The sequence below is a fragment of the Equus caballus genome, chromosome 8 (assembly GCF_041296265.1).
Source record: "Equus caballus isolate H_3958 breed thoroughbred chromosome 8, TB-T2T, whole genome shotgun sequence".
NCBI classification, from domain to species: Eukaryota; Metazoa; Chordata; class Mammalia; order Perissodactyla; family Equidae; genus Equus; species Equus caballus.
Window position 1 is genome coordinate 17,673,088 of NC_091691.1, and position 17,772 is coordinate 17,690,859.

The following is a 17,772-nucleotide window of genomic DNA, read 5'->3' on the forward strand; positions in this document are numbered from 1 at the left end:
TTGTGTGGGCCTTTTTTTTTCTTTTTAGAAAAGTTAAGGATTTTTTTTTTTTAAAACCCCACTACAAGTTAAAATTCCTGATTGTTTGAGTATTTCCTAAACCTTCCCCAGGCTCCTTAAGCTGCACAATACATAGATTCATGCCCCAAATATCCATCTTTCAGGTATAGTCTCTCTAACCTTTATTGTAATACTGAATTTACATCAACTTTTCTTTGTTGCTGTCATATAAGCAGTCTTAGTGTTAAATTTTAAAAGCCAGCAAAATGTGATTTTTGCTTTTGAACAAGTCAGTCTGTACCTTCTAAATGAACAAAATATCTAAAAAATGCCTTTGTAGAATCCTGCTGATTTGAAAACTATAACTAGTGGATACCTTGTTTGTATAATAGGTACTTTTACCTAAGTGCTTGTAAAAAAAATTTTTTTAGTGTGTGTTCATTTTTTCTGCATTTTGGCATCCAGTAAGAATCTGGAGTTGAACTGTTTTTACATCAGTAAGTTATAATAGTTTGAATTTAAATTTTTTAATCAAAAAGAAACCATTGTTATATCTGAGGAGCTTCCTTAATTAGATGATTTGAGAAAATGATTATGCATTTTTCTCTAAAATTGGTGACCTGATTTTATCAGTCAGTGAATTCCAATCCTTTACCTCAGAACCACTGCTACAGCTTTATTGGTTAACAATAATAGTAATATTCTGGAACCAAAATAGCTTACATAGATCAGGGATATGATGCAGAGCCCTGTAATTAAAAGAAAACCAAAATTAGATCATCTTTTAATGTCTTATCTTTATTTTTCTGAAAATTTTTAGAAAATTTAGTTTTGAATCTCTTAAGTACTTGGGAGGAAAAGAATATTACTTGAGTTATTTGTGGTTTTCATGTGTGCTTTAAATGAACTGTTATATTTTGGATATGGAGAAGATACATCAGGATAATTATGAGACAGGACCGCCTTTGTGGATGACCAGACACACACGTGTGTATGTACATATGTAGTACATTCTTTTGATAAAGTATGTGTAACTTTGAAAGTGAAAGTTCCTCTTAAGATTAATCTTACCTTCTGCTGCACTGTTCAATACAGTAGCCACTATTTAAATATGTTAATTAAAATTAAATGAAATTTAAAATCCATTTCCTCAGTCACATGTGCCACATTTCATGTGCTGCCATGTACAATGTAGACATAGAACATTTCTATCATCATGGAAAGTTCTATTGGACAGTACTGCTCCGGGGATTATCATGATATATATCCCGGTATAAATTCTTTCATAATTTTTTTTACACATATACTCACATTATTACTATTTTGCAGAAATAAGATCATACCATACAGCTTGTTTTTTGTCGTGATATTTTTGACATCTTTTTATATTACTATATATACATATAGATTACCTCATTCTTTTCATAGTTATTTCATTATATGACTGTACCATGTTTATTTAACTGGTTCTCCATTGACGGACATTCTACATGGCGAAGCCAGAATAGATGTTTTGGAAATAAGACTCATTTTTGTTTGATTGGATATATTTTGTTAAACCCTAATTCTTTGTTATAGTACACAATCTTTGCATGTGTATTGAAAGGGATAAAGAGAGGCTGTACCTTAAAGTGAGGTGGAAATGTCCATCTAGCCTATCAAAAGTTGGAATATCTTTAAACTGTGATAATGAAATGTGAGAATGTTGTTTAAATTCTCTAGTCGAATATTTAAGTTAAACTGACTGAAACATCATTCATTCTTTTTAATTTTTTTCTACTCTCTTAAAACAGGCCACAAATGCTCACACCAATGAGGTGGTGGCAGTTAAGAAAATGTCCTATAGTGGGAAGCAGACACATGAGGTAAGTTAAAGACAGCTGTCTACCTGAACTAACATAAGCAAGTTCGGATGAAATTGACAGGAGAAACAAAGTTCCTTAAACATTTCGTTATCACAATTCTTTTTCTTCCTTCTTGTGAAGCATACAATAAATGTTCCTAATATTCTAGCTCAATCAACTATTTTGTGGAATAGAACATGGGTTAGTATAGTGAATTTATTACAATATATTTGGTGATAGATTTATATTTGCATGTATTCAAACTAAAGAAATAGAAATTTAAATAGTTTCTTCATTTATTAAACATTTGCTTGTGCATTTAAAAAATAAAAGAACATTTTATATGTATACTTGATAATAAAATACTATTTTCAGTTTAAAATAACGTTTTCTTTCTGACTTCAATAGAAATGGCAAGATATTCTTAAGGAAGTCAAATTTTTACGACAGTTGAAGCATCCTAATACCATTGAGTACAAAGGTTGTTACTTGAAAGAGCACACTGCTTGGGTAAGTCAAAGGACTTCTATTATTTATTTTTTTCTATTAAAATTTTTTTCTTTTTTTATTCTATTATCTCTTTGAGTTGTAAAATTATCAGTCTTATTTCTGTCTCATTTGACTTTTTTTAATCAATATTTAACATTTGTTAATACCTCAGAGTATGCCAAATGGTATACATTTCATAAGATTAAATTTATCTAGCTATTGGAAAATTCCGTTCTGTAAGCGCTCAACAAAGAGACAGTGAAAAGTTAACACTATTCTATAATGATTTATTTGTAAAAGTAAAGGGCAGGGCCTTTTATTCTCATCCTAGAATTTTTATTGTTGACATTTCTCATTCCCCACTCCAATTCCTTCACAATTTAGAATTGTGCTTGATATTACCAACACCGTCTAAGTTTTACCAAACAGGGCCTAGCACTATGATTTAAATAAAACAGTTTGTTGTTCCACTCTATCTTCTTGAGTATTTTTATAAATTATTGTGTTTCTGTTATTAGGTTGGCACATTAGGCACTATTTAGGAGATGAAAATGTTATACTTTGCCCTTTATCAGATTGCTCACTCCAACTTAAAGTCCAATTTAACTATCATTTATTGAGTGCCTACCATGTACCAAGTCCTTTCCTGTACATGATCTCTGATTAGGGAATGGAAGTTTTGTTCCCAGAAAGACTATCAAACAGTATACTTAAAAATAAACATTTCTGTTCAGGCAACTCTTAAAAGATATCTAGAGGCATTGCTTCTGTTCTGAGCAGAAGAAATTAATCAGAGGAGTATCTCATCTGGAAATCAGTTCTCTCGCAATCTCAGCTGTCTTGAAGGAGTCAAGGGATTTCGAGCAGAGAGAATAAATGTTACAAAATCAAGTGCTAAATTCATGTGTTTCAAGTCTTAGAAAATCCTCTGAGCTCCTATTTGAAGCCTATTTACTCTTAGATTACATAGAGTACTAATAACTTTGGTCACCTGATCTCTGTCTACAACTGATTTGATAGGCTAATTAGAAGGAGCTCCCTGGAACTGAGCTGCTGGAGACATTCATACAAACAACCACAGACTAATTTGACCATAAGGAAGAAGTGGGGGAAGCTAGAATGCGGACCTGAAAATTTAAAAGCAGAGCAACTAGAGCTGTTTAATGTCAGGAGCAAACAACCAGCCACAGCTCAGTTGCCTTGTGTTATGGAATAATGTGGAAAGAATATTTGTGAGCAGAGCATGGAGTTGTTTAATATGTAATTTAAAAAATATAAGCATATATATATATATTCCGTTACTCAGTTTAAGAAATTAGAAAAGTATGTGATACAATAGAGAAATGTTTCCATCAAAATTGGTTAAAGAAAAAAAGTATTGGGGCCGGCCCAGTGGTGGAGCAGCTAAGTTTGCACGTTCTGCTTCACTGGCCCAGGGTTCACTGGTTCGGATCCTGGGCACAGACCTAGGCACTGCTTATCAAGCCATACTGTGACAGGCGTCCCACATATTAAGCAGAGGAAGACTGGCACAGATGTTAGCTCAGGGCCAATCTTCCTCAGCAAAAAGAGGAGGATTGGTGATGGATGTTACCTCAGGGCTGATCTTCCTCAAAAAAAGTGTGTATTTGTCAATTATACCTCAATAAAGCTGAAAAAAACAGTGCACGTGAAAGACTAATGTTCATTATAGTAATCATTTATGTGGAATCTTTCATTTCACAATAAGAAATAAAATTAATGTTCGTGAATCTACTTTTAATGTCAAGCAGAAAACTATAATAGTTTCTGATCTTAAACTTTGAAGCTTCTCATATTGTTTTAAATTATTCCAGTAATAGAATAATTTTTATATATTCATATATTTAATTTTGTGGTCTCACATTAATTTTGTAAATGAAAGGAACCAATGTATTAATATTGGTTATGTCTAGGTGATTGTAGGAAATTTCTACTTTATAACAAGTATATAGTGTTTTTTCAAATAACAGAATAATAATTTGCAGGAGTATGTTTGCTTGTTTGTGTGTGTGTGTGTTTGGAAATTGGTCAGTGAGCACTCATAGTTCTGACCTTGGTAAATCAGTAGCCTAGGATACCTAAAAAGTCTAAGATGAGAGTAAAGAAAGAGTTTTCTCATTTTTGCTTTTAAAAAGCCTCCCAAGATTGCAAACCCAATAGATACAAGTAGTATTTTAATAATATTCTAGAAATATTTTTAGATATAAATTTAAATATCCCATATCTCTCAGGGATTCAAGCTAATGTAAGGATGTATAGCAGGCTACATCTTTAGATTGAGTTGGTTTTTTTTGCTGGGAAAGATTGGCCCTAAGCTAACATCTGTTGCCAGTCTTCCTCTCTCTTTTTTTTCCTCCCCAAAGCCCCAGTCCATAGTTGTATATTCTAGTTGTAAGTCCTTCTAGTTCTCCTATGTGAGCTGTTGCCACAGCATGGCTACTGACAGACAAATGGTGTGGTTCCACGCCCGGGAACAGAAACTGGGCTGCCAAAGCCGAGCATGCTGAAGTTTAACCACTTGGCCAGCAGGGCTGGCTCTAGATTGAGTTCTAAACAATATTTTCTTGTATAGAACTTTTTAAAATATGAAAATAAGGAATTTACTACTTATTTATTTTATTTAACTAGTATTTCCCAGTATAGATTTTACTGGTTTATATATTTGGTTGCCACTTTCCAATTTATAAAATTTAAATTATAGTGCAACCTAGTCACCTCAGATCCTTTTGAAACAGGATGGTGTGGAAATTAGTAAATAAATAAACTGGCAGTCTCAGCTTGACCATTTACAGTGAATATTTCCATATCCGGTCCTCTTATAGTCTTAGACCAATTCCAAGTAGGAGATGACAAAAACAGATGAGAAGAATTATAAAAATCAATTAGTGCCAGATGACCAAAATTTAATGCGGGTTCAGGTAGGTCAGAATATTTATTCTTCTAGTTTTCTTAGTTCCTTGGTTGCTTGGTTGGTTTCAGCAGCTTCTTATTAACCTTCATTGTTCTGGTTATTATTATAATTTATTACAGTTGGTGATGGAGTATTGCTTAGGCTCAGCCTCTGATTTGTTAGAAGGTAAGAATAAAAGCACTATCCCCTCCTTTCTGCTTTACCTTGACCAGAATGTTATCTACTCCTATAGTAAAGTGCAGTGAGGGCAAACTAAATGGATTATAACGTAGACTCAAGCGTAGTGTGGAGGAGCTGTGTGAAATTTATCTCTGCAGTGTCACTGAAAGTATCTGAGTAATGCTTAGCAGCCTCCCTGCAGTTTAGTTCGTGGCCCATCCTGGACGAGTACACTAAGATGTTTAGCTAATATGAGGTAGTATGTTTAGCCAAAAACATCAAATTCATGTGTATATATGGAAGAGAGGTAGATGGTATCAAATTATATTGATATTTAACCCTTTCAAATATCTTGACTGACCCAGTTCTCCTCTGTAGATACTGTTATAACCAGAGACTGTGTTGAAAATTTACATTAAAAAAAACTTTCTTATATCTTCCTTCATCTCTGAATAGAAATTGCTTATTAGCTGCTTTCACAAATAATGAAAACCTGCAGTTAGAGGGGGTAATTATAGATGGCTTTGTGGCAGAGGAGAATAATGCAACCTAAAACACTCTAGGCGTTTAAAATGTCAGAAGAGACTAGTAAATTTGGGCCTAGCCAATTGACTTACAACTGGCAAGTAAATTAACAATTCATTACGATGAATATAAGGCTTTGTTTTGTTTTGAGGGGTTTGTTTGTTTTTATCCTTGAGTTTTCTGTTGTCTGATTATTTATGGCTGTCATATAGAAAATATGTATCCTGTGTATTTAGATGAATGTGTTCCCAAATAGTCGTGTGAGAAAGTATGTAATTCAGTCTGTTATAGCTGTATAGGATAATAAATAGAGGAATAAAACTGATCATCTACTCCGGGATTTTTTTTCCTTCCTCAGTTCATAAGAAACCACTTCAGGAAGTAGAGATCGCTGCCATTACTCATGGTGCCTTGCAGGGGCTAGCCTACCTGCATTCTCATGCATTGATTCATAGGTAAGATTAGAGACCAGTTACATTTTCATTTCAGTTACAGAACTGTCTATTCAAGGAAGCTTGAGAATTAGTGCATGCTCCAGTTTTTAGGGTGCCTAAGGTTTTATGGGACACAAATAGATTGCTGCTGCTTCTGGATGAAAGGAGTAAAGTTGCTGGAATTTACTTCCTATCTCTTGGTCTCCCCAGTATATCCACAAAGACTTACATCATGTCTGTTCTGTAGGTAACTATTCTCCAGGCAGAGTGTTGCAGGGAAATTTAAAGAAGGGCCTTGCAGCCTTTTGATACTGTATCAAGAAGAAGAGAAAATTAGCCTTCTTTGCATATATTTATTTCCTAGCTGAGTTTCTTCCTCCTTTCCTATTGCAAATAGCAAGTCAATCTTATATAAATATATGCTGTTTTATCACTTTAAAATATTTTACAATTCTCTTTTTTTAATTTTTTTTTTTTTTTTTTAAAGATTGGCACCTGAGCTAACAACTGTTGCCAATCCTTTTTTTTTTCTGCTTTATCTCCCCAAATCCCGCCCCGGTACATAGTTGTATATCTTAGTTGCAGGTCCTTCTAGCTGTGGCATGTGGGACGCCGCCTCAACGTGGCCTGACGAGCAGTGCCATGTCCACGCCCCGGATTCAAACCGGTGAAACCCTGGGCCGCCGCAGCGGAGTGCGCTAACTTAACCACTTGGCCATGGGACCGGCCCCAATATTTTACATTTCTGTAGTCCATATAGATATTTAGGAAGGTATTAATTGTCTTTATTTTGGCAGATAAAGAAACTGGGACTCAAAGATTTAAATAACTTGCCCATAGTTTCACAGCATTTATATACTAAAAGTTGAAACTCAAATTTCCTAACTTCTAATTCAAGCCTTTCCTCTACCTTATATTTTTTTCTACCACAGCCTCTCTTCTCGCTCCAGCCTACTTTCCACCTAACTTCTCCTAAACAAAGATGTTGTTAGCAATCTTTCCTTTTCTCAGTAAAGAACTTCTAGTACAGTTACTTTAATGAATGGTGGTAGAAGTAGTGGAATATGAGGGGGGTATAAAGGATCTGAGATGGCTCTAAAACAAAAGAAAGCACTTTGACATTTACTAGGAAGAAATGAAACTATTAGGTCATAGGTTCCTCTTTTGCTTCTTTTTATTCACGCTAGGGTAGCCATCACCAGTTACTGGTACTATATAAGCAGGACTTCCTCAAGATAGGCAGACTGAAATTCCTGCCATGAATTAGGCTTATTTATAAGGACTAGGAACGAACCTAACCACGTCTGATACATATCAAAGAAATAAATTTAACCATAATGCCTATGGATTTGACACTTTAAAAAATATTTGATACCAAGCTATCATTACTAAACACCAACTTGTTTATGATGATTTTGCCTGCTCCTGTTTAAAGCCACAGTTCAGTTTTTTGTGCCTTTCTTACCTCAATCTACACATTAATATTTTATTCTGTATTATATTTTAACTTCTTTAATATGTAAAAGAAGTTGAAAAGATAAAAAAAAATTTAAAGAATGCTCTGTATTTAATATTAAATACCATGTCTCAGATTTTTATTATTTTGATATAAAAGGCAAGTCAGTGTTCTAATTGAAGATAATAGAGAAAAGATATTTTTCTGTTGTAAGAGAAATAAATAATGCTTTTTTTAGTTCTCTCTGCCAATACCTAATGTCGTCATGAGGAAAGAAACTGAATTTTCAAGGGAAGATTTTTGGAAACGTTTTAAATCATTTGAACCTTATCATTTTCAACTTAAGTTTTCCTCATTCTCTCTGCTTTGTCTTTCTACTGCCCATCAACCTACAATTCTTGGTTCCTAGTACTCATTGCACTTCATTCCTTTTTTTTTTTTTTAAAGAGAATAAGGAGTACATCCACACCTTCTCATTCTTAATTATCATACTGAAGAATGAATTCTTTTAAATTAATTTTTAAAACTTTTTGCTGCATAAAATATCTAATAGCTTTAATAGTAACCACTTGCAATTCTTTGTAGAAATACAATAGAAATGCAATTTCCTAACCCCTAATCCTTGTTTGTTTTGATCTTTCAGGGTCTTCTTTTTACTGTACAGTGTTATTTTTAAAATAACACCTTCTATATAACATGTACCCTCAAATGCCTTAGAGTTGCAGTTACAATTAAAGACAGAGAGAAAGGGTCACAGGCAAGAAAGAAAAGGTATGTGTGTAGTTGAGGTTTATTGGTAGGTAGTCAATACAGAGTCATTGAAGGTTTGTTTAGACTCCAAAAATGTTGTGTAATTTGGAAAAGAAAAAAAAAGGGCATTTACAAATGGTGCCAATTTTCCCAGCACAAGGAATACTGTTGGTAACTGGATTTAGTGTCTAAGAATATGCTTTTGTAAGTGTAGCAACTGAATAGCTTTCCTTGTCTGCTTTGTCTGCCTTTTTTCTCATTGCATTACCTCTTTCTGAAGAAAGCTCTACCTTTTAGTAATTACTATGACCCACCTGTAAGTACACCCAGGAATCTGGGCCCCCTTACAACATAGAGTAATTACTAAATCCCCTTCTGGCTATCTGAGCAAGGTGTTTTTTTTTTTTTTAATAAACTTTTGGTCTTATTAATTGCATGCTCTGACCTATTCCATAATCAAAATTGAAAAGTAATTTTCTAACCCTCCTATATTTTCCTATAGGGATATTAAAGCAGGAAATATTCTTCTAACAGAGCCAGGTCAGGTGAAACTAGCTGATTTTGGATCTGCTTCAATGGCTTCTCCTGCTAACTCCTTCGTGGGCACACCTTACTGGTAGGTAGAATTAGAAAACATGACATAGTTTTAAAATATGCATTCACAAACAAGATGGACTCATAGCACTGGTTTGGTTTGGTTTTGTTTATTTGACAGTGTCTCACCATATGCCTCAAATGAGGCTTCATTAAAGAAGGATAGAAAACTTACTAGCAAAAAAGAAATTTCCAATGACTAGATTGTTCAAATAAGGTTGATGTCACTGTGTGTAAACTGAGCAGGATTATCAATTCACTGACCAGGCTCAGGTTTTAGATTTCATTTGAAGTTTCTTTTGAACTTTTCTCTTGAGGCGGAGTCTCTAGGCAAGGGACAAGGTAGTTTCTTTAACTTCTCTGACTAGCCAATGAGAATAAATATTACCTTTCAATGAAAGTAATCCAAGTTCTTGTTTTTGTTGAGTTCTCTGATACTTTACCAAGCTTGTCATTCTGACTTAAAGTTTCAGCCATTCTATTTAAGATTCCTTTCCTTTCTTTCATAGATACATTGGAATTTCATTGTATCTTGGAGAATGACTTATATCCTTGGAAAATTACTTACCTACTAAAAAGATGAGCTACTATCTGAATTTTTTTCCATCATCGTCAAATAGCATTTACTAAGCAACTAGTTATACACACTAATAGAGAACACATTAAACTTATAGGCCCCCTGCCCTCCTAATGAAAATCCATTATCAACAAACAAGTAAAATAATATGCATTACCATAGCCTGTTTGTTTGTTTTTTAAGTTGTATTATATTTTAAGTATCTGATTATACTGCTTTATATAGTTCCATAAAGTATTTTCATTTGTTTAAAGTAATTTATTTGTTTCATACATATTAATCCCTTTACAAGTCTCTCTGAGGTAGCTAGTAGAATTCTTTCCATATTATAGATGAAGAAACTGATACACAGAAAACTGAGAGTAAATGGTGGAACTAGGATTTATTGAAAATATTGCATTGTTTCATGTAAATCACTGAGTATATTGTTTGTATTTTGAATAGTGTTTTCCCAAAGGATTTGTGCAAGGAAATAATATCTTTATCAGACAAAATTTTAGAATACTCTCAAAAACAGCTATTTCATTGAATCACTTTACTGGGTGAATTTTGGTTTTAATTTACAACTTGAACTTTGCACATCATGTTTGGCAGGATGGCTCCAGAGGTGATCTTAGCTATGGACGAAGGACAGTATGATGGGAAAGTGGATATTTGGTCACTTGGGATCACCTGTATTGAACTGGGTGAGTAAGAGTTGTTTTCCTTATACTTTTGAGAATCACTCTTTATTATGATTGTTAATTCATTTGTCCAGCTATTCTTTAATCAGTTACTGCTGTATGTGTGCCAGACAATGTGAATTTATTATATTTTTTCTATACGTTTGTATAACATCTGAAGATTCTCTCTGCTTTCTCTCTGCTACATTTTTATGTTATTAATTTAAGTAAAAGAGTTTGAGCAGTTAATGAATGTGGGAATACACAATAGTAAGTATTAACATTTGAAAAACATCCATTCTCCATACCATGAGTGATAATATATGTCCTTCCTTCATGGTTGTATCCATTACTTAATTTACATTCCAACTTGTATAAGGAAAAAAGTAGTAGTAGACTTTTCAAAGATCTGCCTCTAAAAACTGTATTTGACCCATATAGGGAGCAACTCTGGTGAAAACGTCATATTAGAAGGTACTCCCAGCTTTCAAGTTGTTCCCCAAATATTGTTGCAGTTATTTAAAATTGTCTAACACACCACAGAATCTCAATTCTCTGGTTGTATATTTTGAACTTTAAGATATCTTAAAGTTACCTTTATCCAGCAGTATACTGGTAAATCTAATCAAAGACTCTCTTGAGGAGGGGACATAAAAAGCCATAATTTGTAGCATTTGCCAATTTCCATGGTGTAAATATTCCCACCGTAGCCAATTTCAGGCTATCAGTTTGATTCACTAAATATGGAATTGGAGAAAGTTATGCACAGTTGACCTTTCAAAGCCAGTGTGAGCTGCCTCCAGTACAACACTGCCTTTATCTAGATTTTTTTATTTCAAATGTATGTAAATATGTTTAATTTTTTTTTTTTTTTGAGGAAGATTAACCCTGAGCTAACTACTGCCAATCCTCCTCTTTTTGCTGAGGAAGACTGGCCCTGAGCTAACATCCATGCCCATCTTTCTCTACTTTATATGTGGGACACCTACCATAGCATGGCTTTTGCCAAACAGTGCCATGTACACACCCGGGATCCAAACCGGTGAACCCCAGGCCGCCAAGAAGCGGAACATGAGAACTTAACCGCTGCGCCCCCAGGCCAGTCCCTAAATATGTTTAATTTTTTAAAAATCAGTTTTTCTTTGTCTAATTTTTTAAATTTAGATTTTAATTTTTTTGTTTAATTTCTTCTATCCTGGTATCCAAATTGATCCTGTAAGAATTTCTGAGTCCCAGTCTGATTCTTAGACTATAGTTTTCTCTTTCTGTAAAATGTTTGGCCTATAAAGACGACTTGGGGTACTTGGCCTACAAGACGACTTGTATTGCATTTCCAATTGCTTCCTTGGCCCCTTCCAAAGAAGAAATATATGATAAAGTTACATAATTAGTCTTTTTTTTTTTTCACATTAAAGAGATATTAATGAAAAAAAAAAAACAGGGAGGAAACTTAGGATATATACTTAATTTTTAAAAATAAGTAACATTCACTGGTTTCTAAATCAAAAAAATATAAAAAGCCATGCGGTGAAAGGACTTCTTCCCTCCTTGGCCCTGTTCACGAGGTTCCTTCCCCACCCCTGCCAACACACACAGGGGACCACTTTAGGAATTTCTTCTATATCCTTCCAGAGTTTCTTTACAAATATACAAACATGAATATACACTTATTGTACTCCTTTTCACACACAAGTTAACATATACAAGTTGTTCTGTACTTTGATTTTTCATTTAACAACATCTTGGAGATCTGTTTTATATTAGTGACTCAGACATCTTTTTCTTTTCCATTTTTTTTTACTTTTGCATCATGTTATTCCATTATGTAGATGTACCATAATTTATTTGACTGGTCCTATATTAATGGATATTGGTGTAATAGTGTTTTTTTAGGTTCTACTATTATGTTATTCTTTCACTGCAAAGGAAATTCATCTAATTTATTCACACTTTTTGAGGGGGCACTCAACAGAAATATTTGTGTACTTTTAAAGGACTTATGATGAACTTCAGTAATGCTGTGTAGAACTTGACAAGTTAGTCCTAAAATTCATAAGGCCAAAACTAATCAAGACAATTTTGAAGAAATAGAATTTGACCAGAAGAATCACTCTACATAATTCCATACCATATTAATTAAATCAATATGGTATTGGTGCAGGGAAAGACTAATATCCAATAGAACAGACTAGAAAACCTAGAAACAGACTCATGTATAAGTTATATTTTGGTATAAGACAGAAAAGACAGTACAGATCAATGGGGAGAGGATGGCCAGTTTGATAAATAACATGAGACAATTTGGTAATTTTATGATAGAAACTAAAATTAGATTCCTAGTTATGCCATACATAAAAATAAATTCCGAATTGGTTAAGTACCCAAAAGTAAAATTTAAAACTTTTAGGAGAAGCCCAATTATGCCTCAGTTTCCTCATGTGTAAAATAGAAATAACAATCCCATGAAGTAGGGGCTATTATTATGAAGATTAAAGAATTAATACATATAAAGTTCTTAAAACATGACGAGGCACGTAATAAGCACTATGTAAGTATAATTATTGTTATTATTATTCTACAAGTATACCTTTATGGGTATAGGGTATAGGGAAGAATTTTTCTAAACAATATTAAAAAAACATAATAACAAATATGATAATTTTTATAACTTTAAAATATAATGCTATGTAAAACACAAAAATTAAAAGACAAACCATAGACTAATAGAAAGTAGTTGAAACATAATCTAAACAACAGAGTATTGGTCTAGAATTTATAAAGGACTATTATGATTTCTTTATCAAAAAGACAAAAGACAAACGGCCTGTAGAAAAATGGACAAAGAATATGATCAAGCAGGAAACAGGAACTCTTATACACTATTGGTAGGAATGTAAATTGGTATAACCAGTTTGGGTTTCAAATTGGCAACATCTAGTAAAGTTGATGAGGAGCAGTCTCAGAGACCCACCATTTCACTTCTAAGTGTATACCTTAGAGAAATCCTGATGTATGTACACTGGAAAATGTGTACAAGGATGTAGCCTTGTTTGTAGAAGCCAGCAAAGGTGGAAACAAATTCTTATCCAAAGAAGAATGGATAAGTTAATTATGGAATACTATATCACAGTTAAGAATGAACTGGATCTACCTGTGTGAATGTGGATAAATCTCAAAAATCATAACATTAGATATTTAATAAACAAAGAAAGTTGCAAAAGTATAGGTACACTATGATGCCAATTGTGAAGTTTTCATAAATACTTTTATATATTTATGAGCATATGTAAACTAATAAAACATAACATAGATGTGAAAGATAGAATTTCAGAATAGAAAACTCTCTGAAGCGAAGAAGAGAAATAAAATTCTATCTGCTTTCTTATTTTTTAGAATAAAAAAGATCTGAAATAAATATGCCAAAATAATGATAAACCTAAATGGTAGGTGTCTGTTACAATATTCTGCAAATTTTTACACATTTGAAATATCAAATAATTTAACTTTTTTAAAACTAGAAATAAATGTCCATTCCCATCATTAAAAAAACGAAAGAAACTACTCCCTGCATAGCATAGAGTTAGCAGTGTAGAATAAGTTTTAGAATTAGACACCTCAGATTTGATTCTTGGCTTTACCAACACTTAGCTGGCAGGACCACCATGTATGGCTGCACATAACACCAGCAGGCATTCGCATAGTCCAGGATGTGAATGACACCTTCTGGAGTTGTGTAGCATGTTGATTCTGACTATGAGACTTTGGACAGTTTTCTTAACTTCCCTCAGCCTCAGTCTTCTCATCTAAGTGAAAATAACAAAACATACCATAAGTATTTTCAGACCTAAATAAGATAACATATGTAAAGTGTTTAACACAGTGCCTGGCACATAGCAAATGCTCAATTAACAGCTAACTGCATTCCTATGTAGAACTATTCTATTTTTGTCATTTATAGTCTAAAAGGAACCAAAATTTTCCTTAGAATACTGAAATCATAGCAGCAACTCCTCAGCTACAGCTCTTTTAAGAGGATGTACCACCTGAGTTGAACTTTACAGCTAATTAGCGCCCACCCATTGTTTTAACAAGCTTTTTTCTTATCAAAATCTTTCTAAAATGGAACATGGATTTTACCTTTTCCAGATTTCTTAAATAAAGCAAACAACGTTACCCCTTCATGCTCACTCAAGATCATCTTCACATCAGTTTTTGTGCTATGTAGATGTCGTGATGACTGAAGTTTCAAACAGTGGTTGGCATTGGGTGAAATAGGTACAGATCCCAGGAGATACTTTAGTACTTCTCTCTTGAGACAGGCCCTAGTATGTGCTTACTTTCCAATTTTATCTTTGTATAAGAAAGAATTAAGGTATGTATAACAACATGCTCTCTGTATGAGCCTAACTTCGATTGCCTTTTGTAAAATGATTTAGTAATTAAAGAACAAAGTAGCCATCTCCCAAATTGTTGTCGTATCCTCTACAACAGCTATTCCTTTAAAATGATAGATGACAGTATCCAATTATACTTAGGAGCATAGACTCTGTTGTCAGATAAACCAGAGTTCTAATTCCAGCTCTGCCATTGCTTAGTCGTATGACTTTGGTCAAATTATTTTAACTCTCTATGAAATTTGCATAATAAAATCCCCTACCTTTTGAGCATTGTCTGAATTAAATGAAAATATTGATTTAAAGTGCTTATTATAATAATGGGTACATAGTATACGCTCAATAAATGTTAGCTGTTATCAACTCAGCTCTGGTGTATATCATATTTCATCCCAATTTTTAGTTTACGTCTTAACATCTCTTTAAAACTGAGAGGTATTTTACAGACAACAGCATTTTATAATTATGATTGGCAGGATTTTTTCCTGAGTTATACATAAAATAGTGGTGCGTCTTAAATAGTGGTATATCTTATAATCAATAGTGTCTTAGATTCAGAGACAGATCATAGTACATGCTCAGTTAATATTCATAAAATAAAATTGTTACCAAGGATATTTAACTTCTCAGCAATTATTCAAAATTTATTATATTGGTAATGTAATAAACCATACAAGTACCTTTTTGACAGTTTTACTGTACATCTCTATCTTCTTGGCATTAATTTTGTTAATGGACATATGAAAGAAAAGGGTTTTTTTACATTAAAAAAAGATTAAACTACTGCATATATAACCCTAAGCAATGATTTTTCTAAGTTTTCTGTGTGTTTGAGGTTTAATGAAGTTCCAGGTACAAATAGTATACTTTAAATTGTACTTTTAATTGAATTACAATTTTAACATTGAAAGTTGTGAATAGTCCCTGAACAATGTGCTGTCTCCTTTCCTTATGATATCTCTTCTATAACCGTGTATATTTTTTTATATATAACCTGTTGCATGTAGGCGTATTAACCTAATGTGTGATTAGAATTGCTGAGATAACACCACAAAGGAGGAAGGTGATAATGCTGCTGGCACTGCCCCCCTTTCCTGGATCAAGCTCTACAGTCCCTCAGTGGTTACCCCTGTTTCAGGAATTATCTTTTGCTAAATTGATCTTTCACTGAAAGAACTACTTAAATGCATGAACCCTCTGAAAACTCCTGAACACTGAAATTGTCCGGTCACCAGATATTTTATTTTTCAAGATAATTTCAAGAGAAGTTAATCTGATGTTCATCTGTTTAAACTACAGACATTTAGTTCACCAGCAAAGATCATGGTAGAAGCTGGCAAACGGTCCATCAGCATTGTCAGGGAGTTGACCATGTTCAGAAATGAATTCTCTAGGGAAAAAAACCCACTAAAACATAAGTGTTGTTATATAGTTTTTCTGCCTAGAATTTTCTTCTTCCACATTAGCCACTCATTGTTTATCTGTTAATAAATGAATGTTGTGATGGCTCTTGGGAAGAGACAGGTATATTTACTCTTCTAAAGCTTCTTCTTCCTTTTTTTTTTTTTTTTAAATAAAATACTAGTGCTGTCTATCATGAAATGCACAGGGTTGGGGAAGAGACTCTGAGACCTAGTGAAAAGAACACAGGCCTTGGAGCCATATGAGACTGGATTGAAATCCCAATTTAGTCACTTACTATGTGACTTGGTTTCATTATTTAGGCTAGCTGAACCTCAGTTTCTTCAGTTGGGATAATAATGCTTATCTTGCTGAGCTATTGTGAGAGTTATGAATAACTTATGTAACACACCTAAAGCAGTGAGTGCCTGACATGTAGAAACTCAATAAATGGTAACAATTATTGATATCATTAATTTTTATGGTTGTCAGCCACGTTTGTTTATAAGAAATCTGTTGCCTTTTCAGGAAGTATTTATCTACAGACAGGGGTCTTTAGATCTTCCTTGTTGAAACCTCAGTCTAGGTGCTCTAATTTAGCACGATCTTTGCTGAGCAGAGTAGTGTCCAGAACTGACCTTCCCGAACCTTGATCTCATGTAACACGCACAGAGCAATCACAAAAACTTGATTGTTGTCTTTAAGTAGGAATCGCTATTTTTTTCTTTTAGTTTAGTTGATTCAGCTTTTTTGTGTTTCTACCCTTTTCCTTTCTTTTGAGAACATATGGATTACATATCACAAGGTGGCTTCAGAAGGACTCTCAGTTCCCATTCTGCTGCTTATGTAGAAGATTGTATGCAGACTATTATATTCCACAGTAAGAGTTGACAAACTTTCTGTAAAGGACCAGATAATACGTGTTGTAGGCTTTGCAAGCTATACAACCTCTGTATTAACTACTTAATTCTGCTATTGTAGCATGAAAGCAGCCGTAGACAATATGTTAATAAATGGATGTGGTTGTGTTCCAATAAAACTTTACAAAAACAGGTTGCTAGCTGAATTTGGCCCACAGGCTGTAGTTTCCCCAACCCTTGCTCTGCAGTGTACTGGCTTAGCAATGAGCCCTGTCACCATGGCTCAGAGGATTTATGTAGTACATCTAGCAAAGCACTTGAACATAGGTGAGGCCATCTGAAACTAATATTTAGCAAATGCTTCTCAGACCACAGAGCTGGGGGCTGTATTTGGAATACCTTTAGTCATGTGCTTCTCTACTAGAGCTATTCTACCATCGTGGGGCCGGCTGTCTTGTCTTGTTCACAACAGAGTGTCTGCTTCTTCCAGGCCTCACCATTCCTGCTTCAAATCTGAGCTACTGCCTTTTTTTATCACTGTTGAATTGGACTTTCTTGTTGCTTTTGTTCCTTCATCCTCTTCTTTCTAAATTTCTGTTTTCTTCCTCTTTAGTCCCCCTTCCCTGCTGTTTCTCCTGTGCAATTCAGTGTTCTTCTGAGCAGATTGAATTGTATGCCTTTTGCCAGTGAGTGAG

The 17,772-nt window shown here is 33.9% G+C and overlaps 1 protein-coding gene and 1 long non-coding RNA gene across 10 annotated transcripts in view; one reads left to right on the forward strand and one right to left on the reverse strand.

Annotated features, from left to right (window-relative positions):
- Window positions 1-17,772, forward strand: part of TAOK3 (TAO kinase 3) — a 169,512-nt gene that overhangs the window by 91,785 nt on the left and 59,955 nt on the right. For 7 of the 9 annotated variants that reach the window (XM_001490500.7, XM_005612567.4, XM_070220085.1 and 4 more), the window contains 6 exons: window positions 1,794-1,865; window positions 2,253-2,354; window positions 5,385-5,430; window positions 6,308-6,404; window positions 9,092-9,205; window positions 10,355-10,446. In XM_001490500.7, coding sequence (XP_001490550.1) covers window positions 1,794-1,865; window positions 2,253-2,354; window positions 5,385-5,430; window positions 6,308-6,404; window positions 9,092-9,205; window positions 10,355-10,446 — 523 coding nt within the window. Of the gene's footprint in view, window positions 1-1,793; window positions 1,866-2,252; window positions 2,355-5,384; window positions 5,431-6,307; window positions 6,405-8,487; window positions 8,611-9,091; window positions 9,206-10,354; window positions 10,447-17,772 lie in introns of those variants that run through there. The other 2 variants (XM_070220090.1, XM_070220091.1) reach the window with 2 other exon arrangements.
- The window catches only part of LOC138915205 (uncharacterized), a 35,259-nt gene continuing 29,686 nt past the window's right edge, over window positions 12,200-17,772 (reverse strand). The window contains exon 3 of the long non-coding RNA XR_011420807.1: window positions 12,200-14,225. This is a non-coding gene — a long non-coding RNA (uncharacterized lncRNA). The remainder of the gene's footprint in view (window positions 14,226-17,772) is intronic.